The sequence below is a fragment of the Toxoplasma gondii genome, chromosome Ia (assembly GCF_000006565.2).
Source record: "Toxoplasma gondii ME49 chromosome Ia, whole genome shotgun sequence".
In the NCBI taxonomy this organism is placed as follows: Eukaryota; Apicomplexa; class Conoidasida; order Eucoccidiorida; family Sarcocystidae; genus Toxoplasma; species Toxoplasma gondii.
Genome location: NC_031467.1, coordinates 1,494,520 through 1,508,738, shown reverse-complemented (window position 1 = coordinate 1,508,738; position 14,219 = coordinate 1,494,520). Strand labels below are relative to the sequence as shown.

General features: G+C 56.1%; 1 protein-coding gene across 1 annotated transcript; it reads left to right on the top strand.

Annotated features, from left to right (window-relative positions):
* Nucleotides 1-415: 415 nt before the first annotated feature.
* Nucleotides 416-14,156, top strand: TGME49_295850 (cyclic nucleotide-binding domain-containing protein; the record flags this gene model as incomplete). Its single annotated transcript, XM_018782286.1, has 11 exons — nt 416-1,901; nt 2,503-3,233; nt 3,515-3,601; nt 4,017-5,963; nt 6,399-10,830; nt 11,287-11,359; nt 11,642-11,751; nt 12,223-12,291; nt 12,793-12,940; nt 13,613-13,670; nt 14,006-14,156. 11 exons carry the CDS (start codon nt 416-418, stop codon nt 14,051-14,053), a joined length of 9,189 nt encoding a protein of 3,062 aa, XP_018638539.1. The 3' UTR covers nt 14,054-14,156.
* Between the last annotated feature and the right edge of the window lie 63 nt (nt 14,157-14,219).

Sequence of the window (14,219 nt, the reverse complement as noted above, 5' to 3'; positions counted from 1 at the left end):
GAAGCGCTATTTTAGAATTCAAATTGTGCACCTTAAATCCTAGTCGACTGGACATACTGAGAGCGAGAGGAAACGAAACAGTTTCTCGTTTGTCATAGCCATATATATATATATATATATATGTATATCCTTGCATCGTTTTTCTGCGGCGACGGATGACGGGTAATTCCGTTTGATTGGGGTAGCTCTTTCACTCGCACATTTTTGTATAGGCAAGCCGCGTTTTTGCTTCTTCTAACTTCCTTTGTCAGCGATGTATTCGCCTCAGTGGCCTACCACTGTGGAGTCCCGAGGTCGGGACCGGGAGCGCATGCATCGTGGGGAAAGGGCCAGTCGTCCTTCCGTAGTTTCTTCTGTTCCTCCGCACTGCGTGGGGAGCTCTTCCACATGTTGGCCAGGTCAGTCTTACTCGCCTATGACCTCCCCCTCGTCTCCGCTCCCGGCTCCTTCTGCACCTTCTGTGCCTTATGCGCTACACTACTCCAGCACGCCTCAGGACCCCATTTGTTCCACGCCCTCGTTTCCTTCCTTCTCGACTTCTTCTGTTTGGGGAAATCCTTTCACCACAGAACACAAGGCGCCGCAGGTGAAGGGAGATCATTTGTCGCCTGCCTCGGCTCGCCCTTTTTTAGGGACGGTCCGCAGCATCAGTCCCGCCCCACAGGACGCCGAGAGGAGCTTGGCATCCAGAGGGCATTTCCTTCCAGAGAAAAGACCTGAGCAAAACGGCTGGCAACTTGCTGCGGGCGCCGGACACCAGTCCCGACCCGACGTGGCATCCCTCACACACGCTCTGTCTGGTTCGCAGACCGAGGAATCGCCGAGGACTGAGGCGGCTCTGGCAGGCGAAGTTCGGTCTGCAGGTAGCCGTGTGCTGGAACATGTCGTCGCTTCACCTGTCAAGGAGGCGTCGATTCGCGTCTCGCAGGAGGCGCCGGACGTCTCTCTAAAGAAGTCGAGAACCCTCGCTGAGCGTTTTTTCCTTATTTCTTCGCCTCCGAAAGCGCCCAAGGCAGAGACGCGGAGCGCCCAGGATAACGAGGAGGGGATCAAAGGAAAAAAGGGGGAAGGCAGGGACGCCTGCGGCTTCGGGGCGCAGCGCGCCCCTGCAGAGGAACGCGGGAGGGACTGGGCGTCCGACGGAGAGACAATCGCGGAAAGAGAAGAAGGACTCGACCTGACTGGCGGTGACGACCATGTCGGAACCTCAAGCCAGCAGGTGAAGCAGTCGTCGTTTGGGGAAGAACCGAGTGACCCCGCAACCTCCTGGGAGCGAGGCGAGTCCGCTGCTAGTCTTGAATCGCTTTTCCGAGGCAGAAGTCTGCAACAAAAGAAGAAACGGTGGTGGGCAGGTCTCGCGTCCAGCCTCGGGCGTCGGAGCCGATCGGTGGAATGCGGGAGAAGAGGAGGCGACGCGGCGGAGGGACGGGGCGCGGAAGAAAGCGAAAAGGGTAGACTCCCACAGGACACCCCCGGCAGTCGGTCGGGTCCTCAGTCCGCCGCCGAGCTCAGGAAAGAGACACGGGAAGGCAGAGGAGTCCGAGACGAACCAGGGGAAAACGAGAGTGACTTGTGGCGGCGTCCTGCCTCGCCAGAGGAAGACGTGGCGCGCAAGGAACGACGGCGAGAGAAGAGAGAGAGAGAAACGCTGGACGAAAGCTCTTCCGGATTCCTGCCGATGACTGAACTTCTGAAGGGTCAAGGCGAAGGGCGAGCAGGAAGAACAAGCGACAGCTCGTTCGTTTCCTCCCGGGCCAGCACAAAGAAAAGTGTGACGACGAAGCTGAGCAGGAGTTTGTCACGACTCTTTGGAGGCAAGAAGAAGAAAACGAAAGGCAAAGAACGCGCGGGGGAACAGGCAGACGGGACAAGCGAAGGCCGACGTCACAGTGCAGACGGCGGTACGGCATTGCATGCTCTGTCCTCTTCTGGTGGAGGGTTCCGAAGAGGCTAGCGGCTGCTTTCCCTCTCTTTAGCTGTCTTCGTGCTGTCCTGTTTCCTGCTGCATCGGTGTTCATTCACGTCGTACTCTTGCTTCCCCCTTTTCTCTCGCTCCCAATCGTCTGCGATCCACGAAAACCACCGATCTTCCGCTGTTCGATGCTTCACCGAAATGAACGGGAACGCGAGACTGAAAAGGAACTCGTCAGGCGTCTTACTGCTCGCTTTGCTTCCCGTTTTGTGTGTGAGCTCTTCCTTCCAACCTTCGCGGCTTCTTTGGTTTCTTTCCGGACACTGCCCCATACCTTTCAATTTCTCTGTGCCTAGTTGGTCATTTCCATTTCGTCTCTTCTTCCTGACTCTGTAGCTCCGGTCCGTCCCTGTTCCTGCCTCGTTTTGGTCACTGTGTCTCCCGACTTCGCCCTCGGCTGTCTTCCTTCAGCGTCCATGACCTCCACGTCTGTTACGCCTTCGCCTCCCGTGTGTTTCGTGAGTTCTACACAAGCCACATCTTTTTCCAGGAAGAGCGTCTTGTTGCCGCCGCTTGCGTCTGTTTTTCAGGACCGCGTCAGGCGCACGGCCGCCGCGACTCGAGCACTTCGGTTTCTTCTTTGTCTTCGCGCTCCGGTCCTTCGACGGACCTTTCTCGCTCTTCTTCTCCATGTTCTCCCTGTTTCTCTGCGTCGCAGTGGGAAGAAGCGTTCTCGTCGCTGCCGCCGATTCCTCCAAGCGTCGCCGCTCTCTCCGACACTTGCCAAGATCTGCTTCTCGATCAACTCAAGGTTCTGGAGCGAGGGGTCCAGCAGCTGTTGGCGGGGCAGGGGAGCGATGTTGTTCTCGCATGCATAGCCGACGAACCGCGGATTTCAGAAGTGATGAAACCGAACCAACCAAGTGGATCTGCATACAGGTCGCAGCTACTCGTCGACGAGAAGGGACATGACGAAGGTGGAGACCTGAGCAGACAGGGGGCTGTTGAGGGCGCCTGCACAGGAGAAAGGAGAGAAGGAAACTCGAGAGGCGGAGGCGAACTGGGAGAAGGGGAAGCATCATTGTTCTTCTCTCCGGAACGAGCTCAAAAAGTCTGCAGGCGCAGCCAAATCCCGAGAGCAGTTGGGCGGCTCAGAGAAGAACTCACCGCGGAACACACGGCTTCCATCCAGCTTTTGACCGACGAAAGGAACCGCCTCGTGCTCAACAAGCTGCTTGTCGGGATTCACGAGGTCCGGGGGCTCGTTCGAACGTTCACGGATGTCTCTCGCGATGCACAGGGCGAGGCAGCAGAAATTTTGGTGAGAACGCAGCGCAGAACGGGTGAAGGCGAACAGAGAGATACAGAGTCGAGTTCACAGCACGACAGTGAGACAAATATTGACGAGGGGAAACGATCTGCAGGTGGAGAAAAAGCGGAGAAAGGGCTGCACTTCGCCGTGGGCTGCTTTATCACTTCAAGGTCGCATCGCTTGGCGTGTGTCTATGTTTCTGTCTCCTCTCCGCTACTGCTTCGCTTCTCAAGTTTCTTTCCGTGTGACACCCTCCCCTCTTCTTGCTGCGATCTGCCTGCGTCCTCCAGGCAGATGCAGCGCAACTTCGGGCGTGGAGCGCCAAACACGGCGAACTCGCAGAAGGACGAGATCTCGTTGAGCACTACCACAGACAGGTATGAGCGGAACGCCTTTCTTTCTTTTCCCGTATCTCCCTGTACACATGCGTCGAGTTTTTTTTGTGAGCGCGCGCATATGCGTATGTAAAGCGTTATGTGTAAGAATTTATCAGTTTTTAGATAATGCCATCGCTTGCGTGTGGGTCGCGATGGCTAAGGGTCCATTTTTCCATAGAGTCACGATATTGGAGTTTTTCGCTCTGGCCCTAGTTGTAGCTGCCGGTGCGTTGTGTCCAGCTGAGCGTTCCAGGATGGCGTATGTGGGTATGCGTTAGTGAGTTCGTCAGGGCAACGGAAGGCGACAGCGTCTGATTTATATTCTTGCACGTTCAACCAGCCTTAAATCATAAAAGCAATACGTATGGTACAAGGATGAATGACGTCAGTCTGTGCTGTTTTTGTGCGCTGTTAGGTGGCCGAGTCTGCGAATGGCGTCATCCGGGAATACCACCGCAGGTGCATCCAGTTGAATTCAGATATTCAGCTGATGCGTGACCAGATAAGTCAGGTTGTTCACGCCGCCTTTTTGGAGGCTTCGCGTTTGCCTCCTCTCCACAGCCTGTACGCTTCTTCGTCGGAACGCAACTGCGTTGACGCGTTCCTTTCTTCCTGTCCATATAGCGGAGATCCTCGCATCTTCATGGTCTCGCCGCCGTTCCTTTCTCGCCTCCAGCTGTACGCGCTTTCGCACCTGCCGCCTTCTCGGTCTGCGCATGCGCCGGACAGTCCCGCGGAGTCGCCGACAGGCGCGGTGGCCTCGAGTACAGCTTCGTCCCTTCACGTTGGGCGCCATGCCGTCGTCGTGCCGGTCTCGTCTTCAGCTCTTTTTCAGCCAGGGCGGTGCGTTCAGAGTGTTCCGCCGGGTCTGCTTCTCCGAAGTTCGAAGGAGGACTTGGCTGCCTTGGAGCATCGCCTGGAAGGGAAGTGGGGTAGCTTCAATCTCTTCGAGGCCTGGCAGAACGACGCAATGAAGTGGCAGTGGCGCGATGCGATGATGCAGAGGAACTTTGCCACTCGAGAGGAAGAAATTGAGCGGTGGCGTCGCGACTCAGAGGCGAGGGTGCTCGCGGCCGTGGACCTCCGACTTCAAGAACTGTGGGCGGGGCGCATGCAGGAGCTGCGGCGCGTCGCAGGGGAGAACCTGGAGGACAGTTTCGTTTCCCTGCTCGTCGACAGAGTTCCGTCTGTCGCAGACGTCGTTCAGCGCGTGCAGCAGAAGCGCCGCGCGACAGGTTCGGCGTCGCTCTCCTCGGCCTCGTCGCTCTCCTGCTTCCACTTCGCGTCGGCCCTTGCCGCAGGCGTGAGCAACGAAGAAGTGGAGGCGGCTTTCCTAGCCGCAGAGGACATGCGGTCGCGGCTCGTCGAGGTCGCGTCGTCAGAGGTGTTCCGGCAGCTGCTGCATGCGCAGCAAATTGTTGCGGACTACCGGGAAGGCAAGAGCCGTGAAAAGCTGCTCGGCGTCCTGGAAGAAACTGTGGGGAAGCAAATGAGAGAGATTTGCCACCTCCGAACTCGGCTCGAAGAGGAAAGCGACCTCGCCTGCCAGCCGGACCGCATTCGTGACGAGTGTCAGAAAACAGAGGCGGCAATTACCATGCTGGAAGAAGAACTCATTGCGATGCAGGAAAAACGAACGCTGCGGCAACAGCGGCTCTTGGACCTGCGCGACTCCGCCCAGACGAAGCTTCAGCGCGTCACGGCCTTATTCGACGACGACCAGGCGCTGTGCCGCAGCCTGGAAGAGCAGTGCGCAGGCGAGCGCAGGCGCGGAGAGAGGGTGGAGAGGCTCTGGCAAGAAATCGGGATCGAGAAGCTCGAGGAAATGAAGCAGGAGCTCGCGAGACTCAAAGGCGAGAATGTCGCCTTGCAGGCGGATCTCGAAGTCGCGCGCTTCGAACTCGATGTGAAGAGGAAAAAGGAGGAACTGAAGCGTGAGGAAGCTCAGCGACGCCAAGCAGAAGCTGCGCGGAAGCAGCAGGAAATGAGGGAGAAGAAGGGAGAGCGTGAACGGAAGAAACGGGCACTGAAGGAGCGTGACGTAGCCGAAAGGGATGACGCAGCTGAGACCCAGAGCCAGCGGAAAAGCCCCCTGGACTCCTCAGGCCTGATTGTCCGCTGGCACAAGGCGACGAGCTCCCCTCTTCCGACAGGGCCTGGCAGCCAGGCAGGCAACGAAGGCGAAAAGAAGCACGAGCGCGAAGCATACGGAGTAGAAGAGTGGGAAGCTGACAGGGCATCGGATTCTCAAGGGATGCCCTTCTCGCGGGCCTCTACAAGCAAGCGAGTGGGCCATTTCAGTTCGCTTTTCAAGTGGCCTTCGAGCAAGCGAAGCAGCAGTACGCCGGCAGAGCTCAGAACAGTAAGTCGGATCTTTTTGCATGGTACGATGTCTCGAATGCCGCGTTTGAATTTCCATATTTCTGTCCGGTCAGTGGGCAAAAGGCCTTCAACAGGTTTTTTGTCTATTTGCTGACACAGCGCGAATCGTATGCTATAAATAAAAAAAACGGTCTAGTAGAGTTGGGGGTGACACATGTGTATCTGTAAATCGGTCTTTATCTCCATATATATATGTCTGTGTGTAATACAGGCGTCTGGGTGTGGAGCCAGAGACCTGAGGAGGAATAGCACGTCAGCGCATACGCCTTGGAGAAACTGGAGAGTCCAGAGACGGAGACTATAATGCTGTCGACAGAGGAAACAAGCCGAGAGAGGCGCGTTCCACTCGTTGCTTGCCTTTGTCGGACCGTGCTTGACCTCTCTTTTCCGTTTTTGTTTTCTGACTCCTACTCAGCGAGAAGGTGAAAGCGGCTGCGAGGACGCGGAGTCGCCGAACGGCGAAGGCCCTCATCTCAGGGCCACAGCGATCCAGGCGGCTTCTCAACGCCCTGTAGATTCTGGAGTCGGCGAAGCTCACAAAACTTCGCGCGCAGCCCCTGAGGTCGACGGTCTCAAGTCTCTGTCTTCTTCGGCTGGGAAAAATGCGGAGGGCCCAGCGGAAGGTGGGGAAGCTTCGGGGCGTGGCGGACTTGTGTGTGCGGATTCTTTTTCTCGGGGGATAGTCGCAGGTGAGCAGACGCGAGAGAGTCGAGAAAATTCAGGATACGAAGCCAAGACAGGAACAGCGGAACTGCTATCTCCCTCCCCCAACTCGGTCTTAATCAGGGGCTCCTCGGCACCACCGCCTGGTCAGGACCCGCGCGAATCTCGGAGAGAGCGGGACAGCGGCCTGTCGGGTACGAGAGGGACAGACCACGTACGCGACGTGCAGCCGTCGTCCCCGCCTCCAGAGAAGGCTCCTGGCAAGTCCGCTCTCCGCCGCTTCTTCTCAGGGTCGCCCGAGTGGGCGGCCGGTTTACGTCGTAGGCCTTCGTCCAAAAAACAAGACGAAGGCGACGAAGTGTCCGCCGACCGAAGTGGACAAAAGGCAGGCTGCGCTGCGGCGGCGCAGCAGGCGGTGACTGAGGATCTATCTGGGGGCGGTGGACGTGGAACGGCCCTGACCACGGCGCATACGCAGGGAGACCCTGGGCGAGGAGACCAGCCAACGCGAGCAAGCAGCCTCTTTTTTCGGCCTGAGAGCTGGAGCGAGACAAAAACACGCAGGGACGAATGTGCACGAGGGCGGGTGTCTCCGCCCCGCCATCGATCCGGGGAGCAGTCGCAGAGCTGTTTCTCGACTCCGGACGCCTTAGACGTCGTGCGACATGCAGAGGTACAGGCTAAGTTTGCGCGGGGGCAGGAAGCTCGAAGAAAGGAAGAGCGGGCCCGGGAACTGCTGGGGATGCGAAGCTCGGCCGCTTCCCGTGGGGACTCAACGAAGGAGCTCAGCAGAGACAGCAGCGGAAACCAAGATGTCGAGCACCGAAGACAGAGGAATGAGTTACCACGAGAGGGTTGTGTTGGCTGGGGGCAGAGAACAGTTGGCAAAGAAGAGCCTTTCTCGCAAGACGACGAAACGATATCGGGAGGGATGTCCCATCCCGAAGGCGCGGAGCGGGGAGCGTATCCTTCCGATGGCCCACACAGTGGCGATACTTCCCTCTCTCTTCACGCGGACAGAGACAGCGAAGTGCAGCGCAGGACGCCCAGTAAAGAAGAGCAGTCAAAGGCAAACGTTTTGTCTCCCTCGTCGCCCTTGTGGCAAAAACACGCAGCGTTGTGCAGTGCTCTGGGGAGGCTCGAACGGACTGAAACCTCTTCAGCGCGGGGCAGGTCGCCGAAAGCAGGCGGCCTGGATCAAAAAAGTGAGTCTGATATGGACGTTCTCGAAGAGGAAACGACCCAGAAAGAGACAGAAAATGTGGGCTCTGGGTCTTCCGAAGCGAGACCCACTTCGGAATGCCGTGACAGCGGGGAGGCACAGGCCAGAGAAGGAAATTCGAGCGTTGAAAGCGAAGCGTCCCACACCTTCCTGCCGTTCGTCTCTTCTTCTTCTCGCACTAGCCCAGAAGAAGGATTGCAGCTTTTTTTTTGCCAGTGTAGGTCCTCTGACAGAGATCAACAGTCCTCTGATTCACGGAAGCGACGGGCTTGGGAGGTTGAAGACACAGCCACTCCACGTGCTTTGCAAGAGGCCCGCGAAGGCAGTAGGGTCCTCGAGGAACGTGCAAAAGACGGAAATGGAAATGTCCCTCCTCTTGACTTGAGGGGCGGCAACGCGGGTGGCACCACAGAACGGCGCAGCACTTTTGTTTCGTTGGAAGGGATTGGATTGAGCCGAGGAAGTGAGCACGGCAAGCAGAACAGAGGAGAAAGTGTGGAGAGGCTCCCAACGACGGGGTTTCCCGGGTCGGATGGTCCAGCACCTACATGTGGTATCAAAGGTGACGCTAGAGCCGGACACACGGACAACTTCTCCCTTCCCTCTGGGTCATCTCTTCATCTGGTCGGTCCCGACGGTTTGTGCTTGTTTGGACGTTCTTCGTCGTCCGTCGTATCTGCTTGGGAGAACCGCGGAGCGAAGCGAGACAGTGGGGATCGGGGGAATTCGTTTTCTGGTGCCGAAGCTGCCTCTCGTCCTTCTTGGGAAGCAAAGGAACAAGGAAAAGGCCTCACTTCTGAGTCGCTGGTGGTGGGGGAAAGGCAGATTCCAGGTCTCCCCACCGTGGCCCAATTTTCCAACAGCGGCAACGCACATGATGCACCGTCTGATTCGAATGTATCGGGCTCTGCTCGTCGTTCGGCCTCAGCTCAAACTGTGGCCAAGCGCAGTCCTCGACCCACTACCTCCACAGACTCCGAACGTCAATTTGACTGTCTAGGATCCATTATCGAGGCGGGCCTCGACTCTGGTGGCGGGCACAGTGAATCCTCGGTGCCTGAGGACATCGGGAATGTTACAACGCATCGAGAAAAGGCAACAGGGGAGACTGTTCCGCAGGCCTCCTCGCTCCAGACAACGGGGTTTCCTTCGTGGTCTGAAATTCCGGGTGGTCCTCCTGTTGCGTCCTGCTCCTCTCTTCGCAGGACTGCGGGAGACAACGTTCCTGGGGGGCTTCCGGGAGAAGAGCAGCTTTCTGACGAGAAACGATCTTCCTTCGTTTCATCCGCGCCTGCCGGCGTGTCGCTGTCGTTGTTGGGTTCGTTTGGAGAAGGGGACGGCGCACAAGGACAAGGAAACACAGCAGGAGAGGGAAGAAGGGAGCATGAACCATGCGGAGGCCTTCCTCGACCGCGTGGGGGTCCAGAGGCGCTTTCATGCGACGCGCCGAAAGCGATATTTTTCTCCCTTTCTGCTACTGAGTCCAGGGTAGGAGAACAGAACGGGGAGACAAAACAGAAAGAGCAAGTCGGCCCGTCGTCTTCCGTGTCTGCTCACCACACTGTCGATGCTGGTGAGGAAGAGAAAGCGGCCGACCCGGAGGACCTGGCAGGAGGGAATCAACATCTCATTGCTGGGAGTGTAAGGATCGCTGGTGGTTGTCTCCGACCCCGCCCTTTTCCGGCTGACAAGCTTCGCTTCGGAGAACTTGACGAAAAAGGTGAAGACAAGGATCGAAAACCGGAGACCTCTCCACCTCGAGCTGGCGGCGGCAACGAGGGGAAAGGCTCGTTTCCACCGTTCCGGTCTTCCCTCTCTAGGAGCTTTTCCTGCGACTCATCCCTTTTTTCTGTTCCTCTCACTGACGAGCGTTCTTCCGCTTCCCGTTCGCCTCCTGCCTCTTCTCCGGGGTTTGAACGAGATGGCTATACTGCAGTCCACACTCCAGAGACAGAGGAAGACCAGCAGGCCTCTCCACCTCCCAATCAGACGACACTTCGTGAGTCTGTGACGGTGGAACCTGGTGAAGATGACCCGATGTCATTTCTCCTTCCTTCGCCAAGAGCCGCCTTGGAACCAGTTGGTTGTTCTCCATCCTCCTCTGAGCGCGAAGCAGAGGTCCGCGAGCGAGGAAGCGATGGCGCTGGGAAAGACTCGAAGCGACGGAGACGAACAGAGTTTCCCTTCTCGGCGTCTGCACCTTTCTCGTTCAGACGTAGCCTAGACGAAGGCAAGGCGCTTTTCCGCGGTTCGACCTTTTTCGGCAGAAAAGGGGGAGGCAGAGAAGAGAAGGAGGCTACAGCGGGGCTCCTCCCGCGTGCTGGGAGTCTTGACTTTAGCATCCTGTCTCGCAGGGGCAACAAAAAGGTCTGTTCCTTCGGGATCCTAGGGTCAGTGGCCTTGGATACATGGCGCGACGAAGAGGGTGGGCTAGTCACTGAATACTCGCCGATCGAGACTTTCCGCTTCAACCTGACCCAGACTTCGCACGAGACGGGCCAGGTAGATGTTCGGAACGCCGTGCTCAACAGCCCTGTCTTTGCGCTCTTCGACGTAGATGAGAAACGGCAAATTCTCGAACTGCTCATCTCCAGCATAACCCATGTGACCGAGGAGTGCACGATTTTCCACAGAGGTGAAAAAGTAGATGTCCTCTACTTCGTTGAAAGGGGAGAACTCGAGATGGCCGCAGTTGGCCCAGATCCAGAAAATCACGCGGAAGAGGCAAACCTAGGAGAAAGAGAAGAAAGTGCCGTCGGAAGCGCGCCAGACTCCCAAGAGGCCGAACTCGGCAACCATCGGCACTCTGCAATGGCCTTCAGCGTCCTCCAAATCCCTTCTGGCGCGTTTGTGCTTCCTCGGGCGTTCCTCAGGGCAGGATGCACGGCGTACAGAGTCAGAGCCGTCAAGCCTTCATCCCTGTACAAGTTAACGGCGCAATCTTTCCAAACAGTCGCAAATGGTGAGACATTCGGGAACAGAATCTTCTGTTTTCTGTCGTATATGTGCCTCCGCGCGGAACAGAGCGACTTGGATACCCATCTCTGCGCAGAGATGGTCCGCCTCAACGTCAGCTCTCTTCGCTGCTCGTGGATCTCTCCATTTGCACGCGTGCGGTTTTACCTATCGAGACAGTATATATCTCTCTAGATAGGCGTCGGTTCAGCTGCAGGTCTGTGTGTTTTTGGCCACATTCGGAGCGGGCGCTACCGCAGCTACACACTTGTCCCTACATGTAAGGCAAGTGAGACAAAGTCGCTGCTGGCACGTTGCATGCCCACTTGCAGAAAAACAGTTGGGCATTATTGAGAGGCAGGCGCGTTCTCGTCTTTGGCCCAGATTGTTCGAATTATCCAGCACGACCAGGTGGCGAGACACTGTGGCGTTTCGTCTTTTGCGTTTTACGGCTTTTCTGCAGGTGCGGTCCTCCGACGTGCCTCGGATTTGCTTGCCTACATGTTGCGGTGCCCTATCCTGGAAGCCCTGACAAAGTAGGTCTGAAATTCGTGGAATAAAAAACAAAGAAGTTTCTCGTCTCTCACCGCTGTTCATTTCCCTCGCAATTAGGAAGGCAAGTAGCGGCCGTGACAGGAAGGCAGGTTGCACCGAAATCGATAGGGAGGCCAGGTGAAGAACAGACGATAGAGTGGAAGTGTATGAAAGACGGTGTTGTCTGGTGCCGCTTTTCCCTTTCGGCGGCGTCGAGTGTGGCGCTTGAGCTTTTGTGGGGCGTCTTCATTCCTGCCCTTCTCTTTCTTCTCTTCCTCCCTCAGACGCGAGGCGAGTCAGCTAATTCCCCTGATGCGGTGGCAGCAGTTCCTTCCCAACGAGATCATTCTGCACCAGGAACAAATTAGTCGGACCATGTTGATCGTTATGAAAGGTAGGACAGGAAGAAGCGGAAAGCCCAAACGCCGCTCCGCTGCTTCACTTGCGATATTTTTCTTGTGGCTGTCCTTTCACACGAGTCCGGGCCGGGGTGCGGAGGTCGTCGATCGTCTGGCACAGGACAGATCTTAAAACAAAGGGAGAGTCGTGAGAGAACGGGTGTTTATGTGCGCGCCGCCTCGCTTCCACAACGACTCTTCCTTGGTGTCGGTCGTCGAGGCGTTTCTTCCTTTTTTTCCGTTCCGTACGACTTTTCGCCGCGGTGTGTTCTGTGCTAAAGCAGTGTTGTGTTTCATAGGCGCTCGTCCCGAGTCTCTCTTTCTTCAACTGCTCTTTGTTCTGAACGATGTCACCCACGTGTCTCCAGCGTGTGTGTCGGTCTCTGTTGTCGTAGTTGTCGGATCGGGTGCATTACTTCCTGCTTGCTCAACGCGCTGTTTTGCCGAGTGGCCTCTGTGTTTGGCAGGAAAGGCCCGCGGCGTGCGGCGTCTTTCGAGGCACGGCCGACCAGAGACTCTCGAATACTACGAAGAGGGTAAACCACCACAAAAAAAGCGAAAGTAAAGAAAACCGAGAAGGCCCAGATGAAGTGCTGGGCAGACAGAGGTGTGCAGAGGACACATGGGAAACGTGCTACCGTCGCCGTGACCCTTTGTTGATTTATTTGTTGGTGTTATCGGGTGTCGGCCTCTCTCAAACGATTGGGTTTTGTGCAACAGCAGAAGATGAAGCCATATGCCGTTGGACACCTGTGGAGAAAACCACTCACCTCTGTGGCGGCGTCTCCTCAGCAACAGACAAAACGATGTATAGAGAATTGCCCATGTTGACCGAGACAAAAGTACAGGAGTTGAAGCGGGCAGTTAGGGGCAGTTTGATATGAATAACCAGCGAGATGGATATGGCAGCATACCTATAGACACATTTATTTATCGACAGCGATGTCTGGCTGAGCACGAGACGATTGATAGGTGATCAAGCGTTAGATGCACATAGACGGGAAAAGTCGTTCTCCTGGTTGTTGCCCTGTTCACAGGCTCGTGCATCAATTATCTCTGTCTCCTTCAAGAGCTCCCCAACTCGACTTCTGTTATCGCGGAGCAACCAGAAGGTTGCATCGTGGCATCTCTGTCCGCATCGGATTTTGTGGGCCTCATGGGCAGCGCAGAACGCCTTCTTGATCGGTAAGGTAGTAACACTGAAGTGTGACTTAGTCTCTTCTCTCCTGTTTGGTTTAAGAGCTTTGTGTATGCGATCGTTTTTGCTTTTCTGTCCTGTTTCGTATGCATCTTCGAGACGCGGTCGCAATTTTCGTGTTTTAGTCGTATCCATTGGTCGCATCTCTTTCCTCGCTCTGATCTTTCCTTCTACACCATTGGTTCAACTCATTTCCTTTCCCCCTCATTCGTGGCTTCGTCGTCCTCTCCGCATTGTTTGTCTACCAAAGTGTCGTTTGTCTTACTGGTGGCGCTGCACCTGTCTGTCTCCGTGTCTTCTTTTGTGTTCCCGTTCGCTGCCTTCTCAGTTTCCTCATAAGTTCCGTTCTCGCTCGGGTCACTCTCTAGCATGCCCTCTGCCTCCCCATCACTACGTCATCCTATGTCGTTCTCCGTTCCCATTTTCTTGCTTGTGTTGTCTCTGCTGGCATTCCTCCCTTGTCGTCTCTGTCTTTAATTGTTATACATCTCCTGTTCAGCCTTCTCATGCACTATGTGCATTCGTCCCTGTCCGTGGGATTCCCTGTTCGCTTGTCTGTCTGTTACGCTCCATCTGTCCGTTGTGTTAGTGCGACTTGTATTTCCTGTGGAGTGATTCCAGTGCACAGTCGTCTCTGTGTGTTCTGCTGTTCTTTTCAGAGGCCAAGAAACGGCTGACGGCGGAAAAGGCTTTTCAGGCCGAATCGATCTCGGAGAAGTGGGTCCTTCGCAGATATCAGCGTGTCTGCATCCTTTCGCTTCCCCTGCCACAACGCAAGTGTGACTAAGTAGAGGTGGCCTTTTCGCGCGGACTATTTATCTCTAGCTCCCTCGCTCCGTTAGTTCACCTTGTTCCCGCCCTGTGTTCGTTCACGTCCTTCTTCCCTCACCGTCTCCGCTCGCATCCCCCCTCCCAGTCTTTCTCTGCACCTCGACTCTACCACGTTATCTTCTCATCGTGTCTCTATATCTCCTCTCTTCTATCTGCAGCTGTCTGTTTGCTTTCCCCTAACTCGTAGACTTCAGTTCATGTCCTCTTGTTGTCTTGTGTAGGTAAAGAAAACCTGGCACAAGGTTCTCAAGATGGCTGGGCCGCGGTAGTCGACCCGCGGAACACCTAAGGGGATGGGGGGCCCGACTCTGAAAAGACCAGGCTTCCAGTGAAAGAACAGAGGCGGTACGGAAAGCGATAGGCAGTGGCCGGGAGAGCTTTCCACCTCTCGTGTTCACTCATATCTGAAGAGACATCGTTCTTCACCTTCCGGAA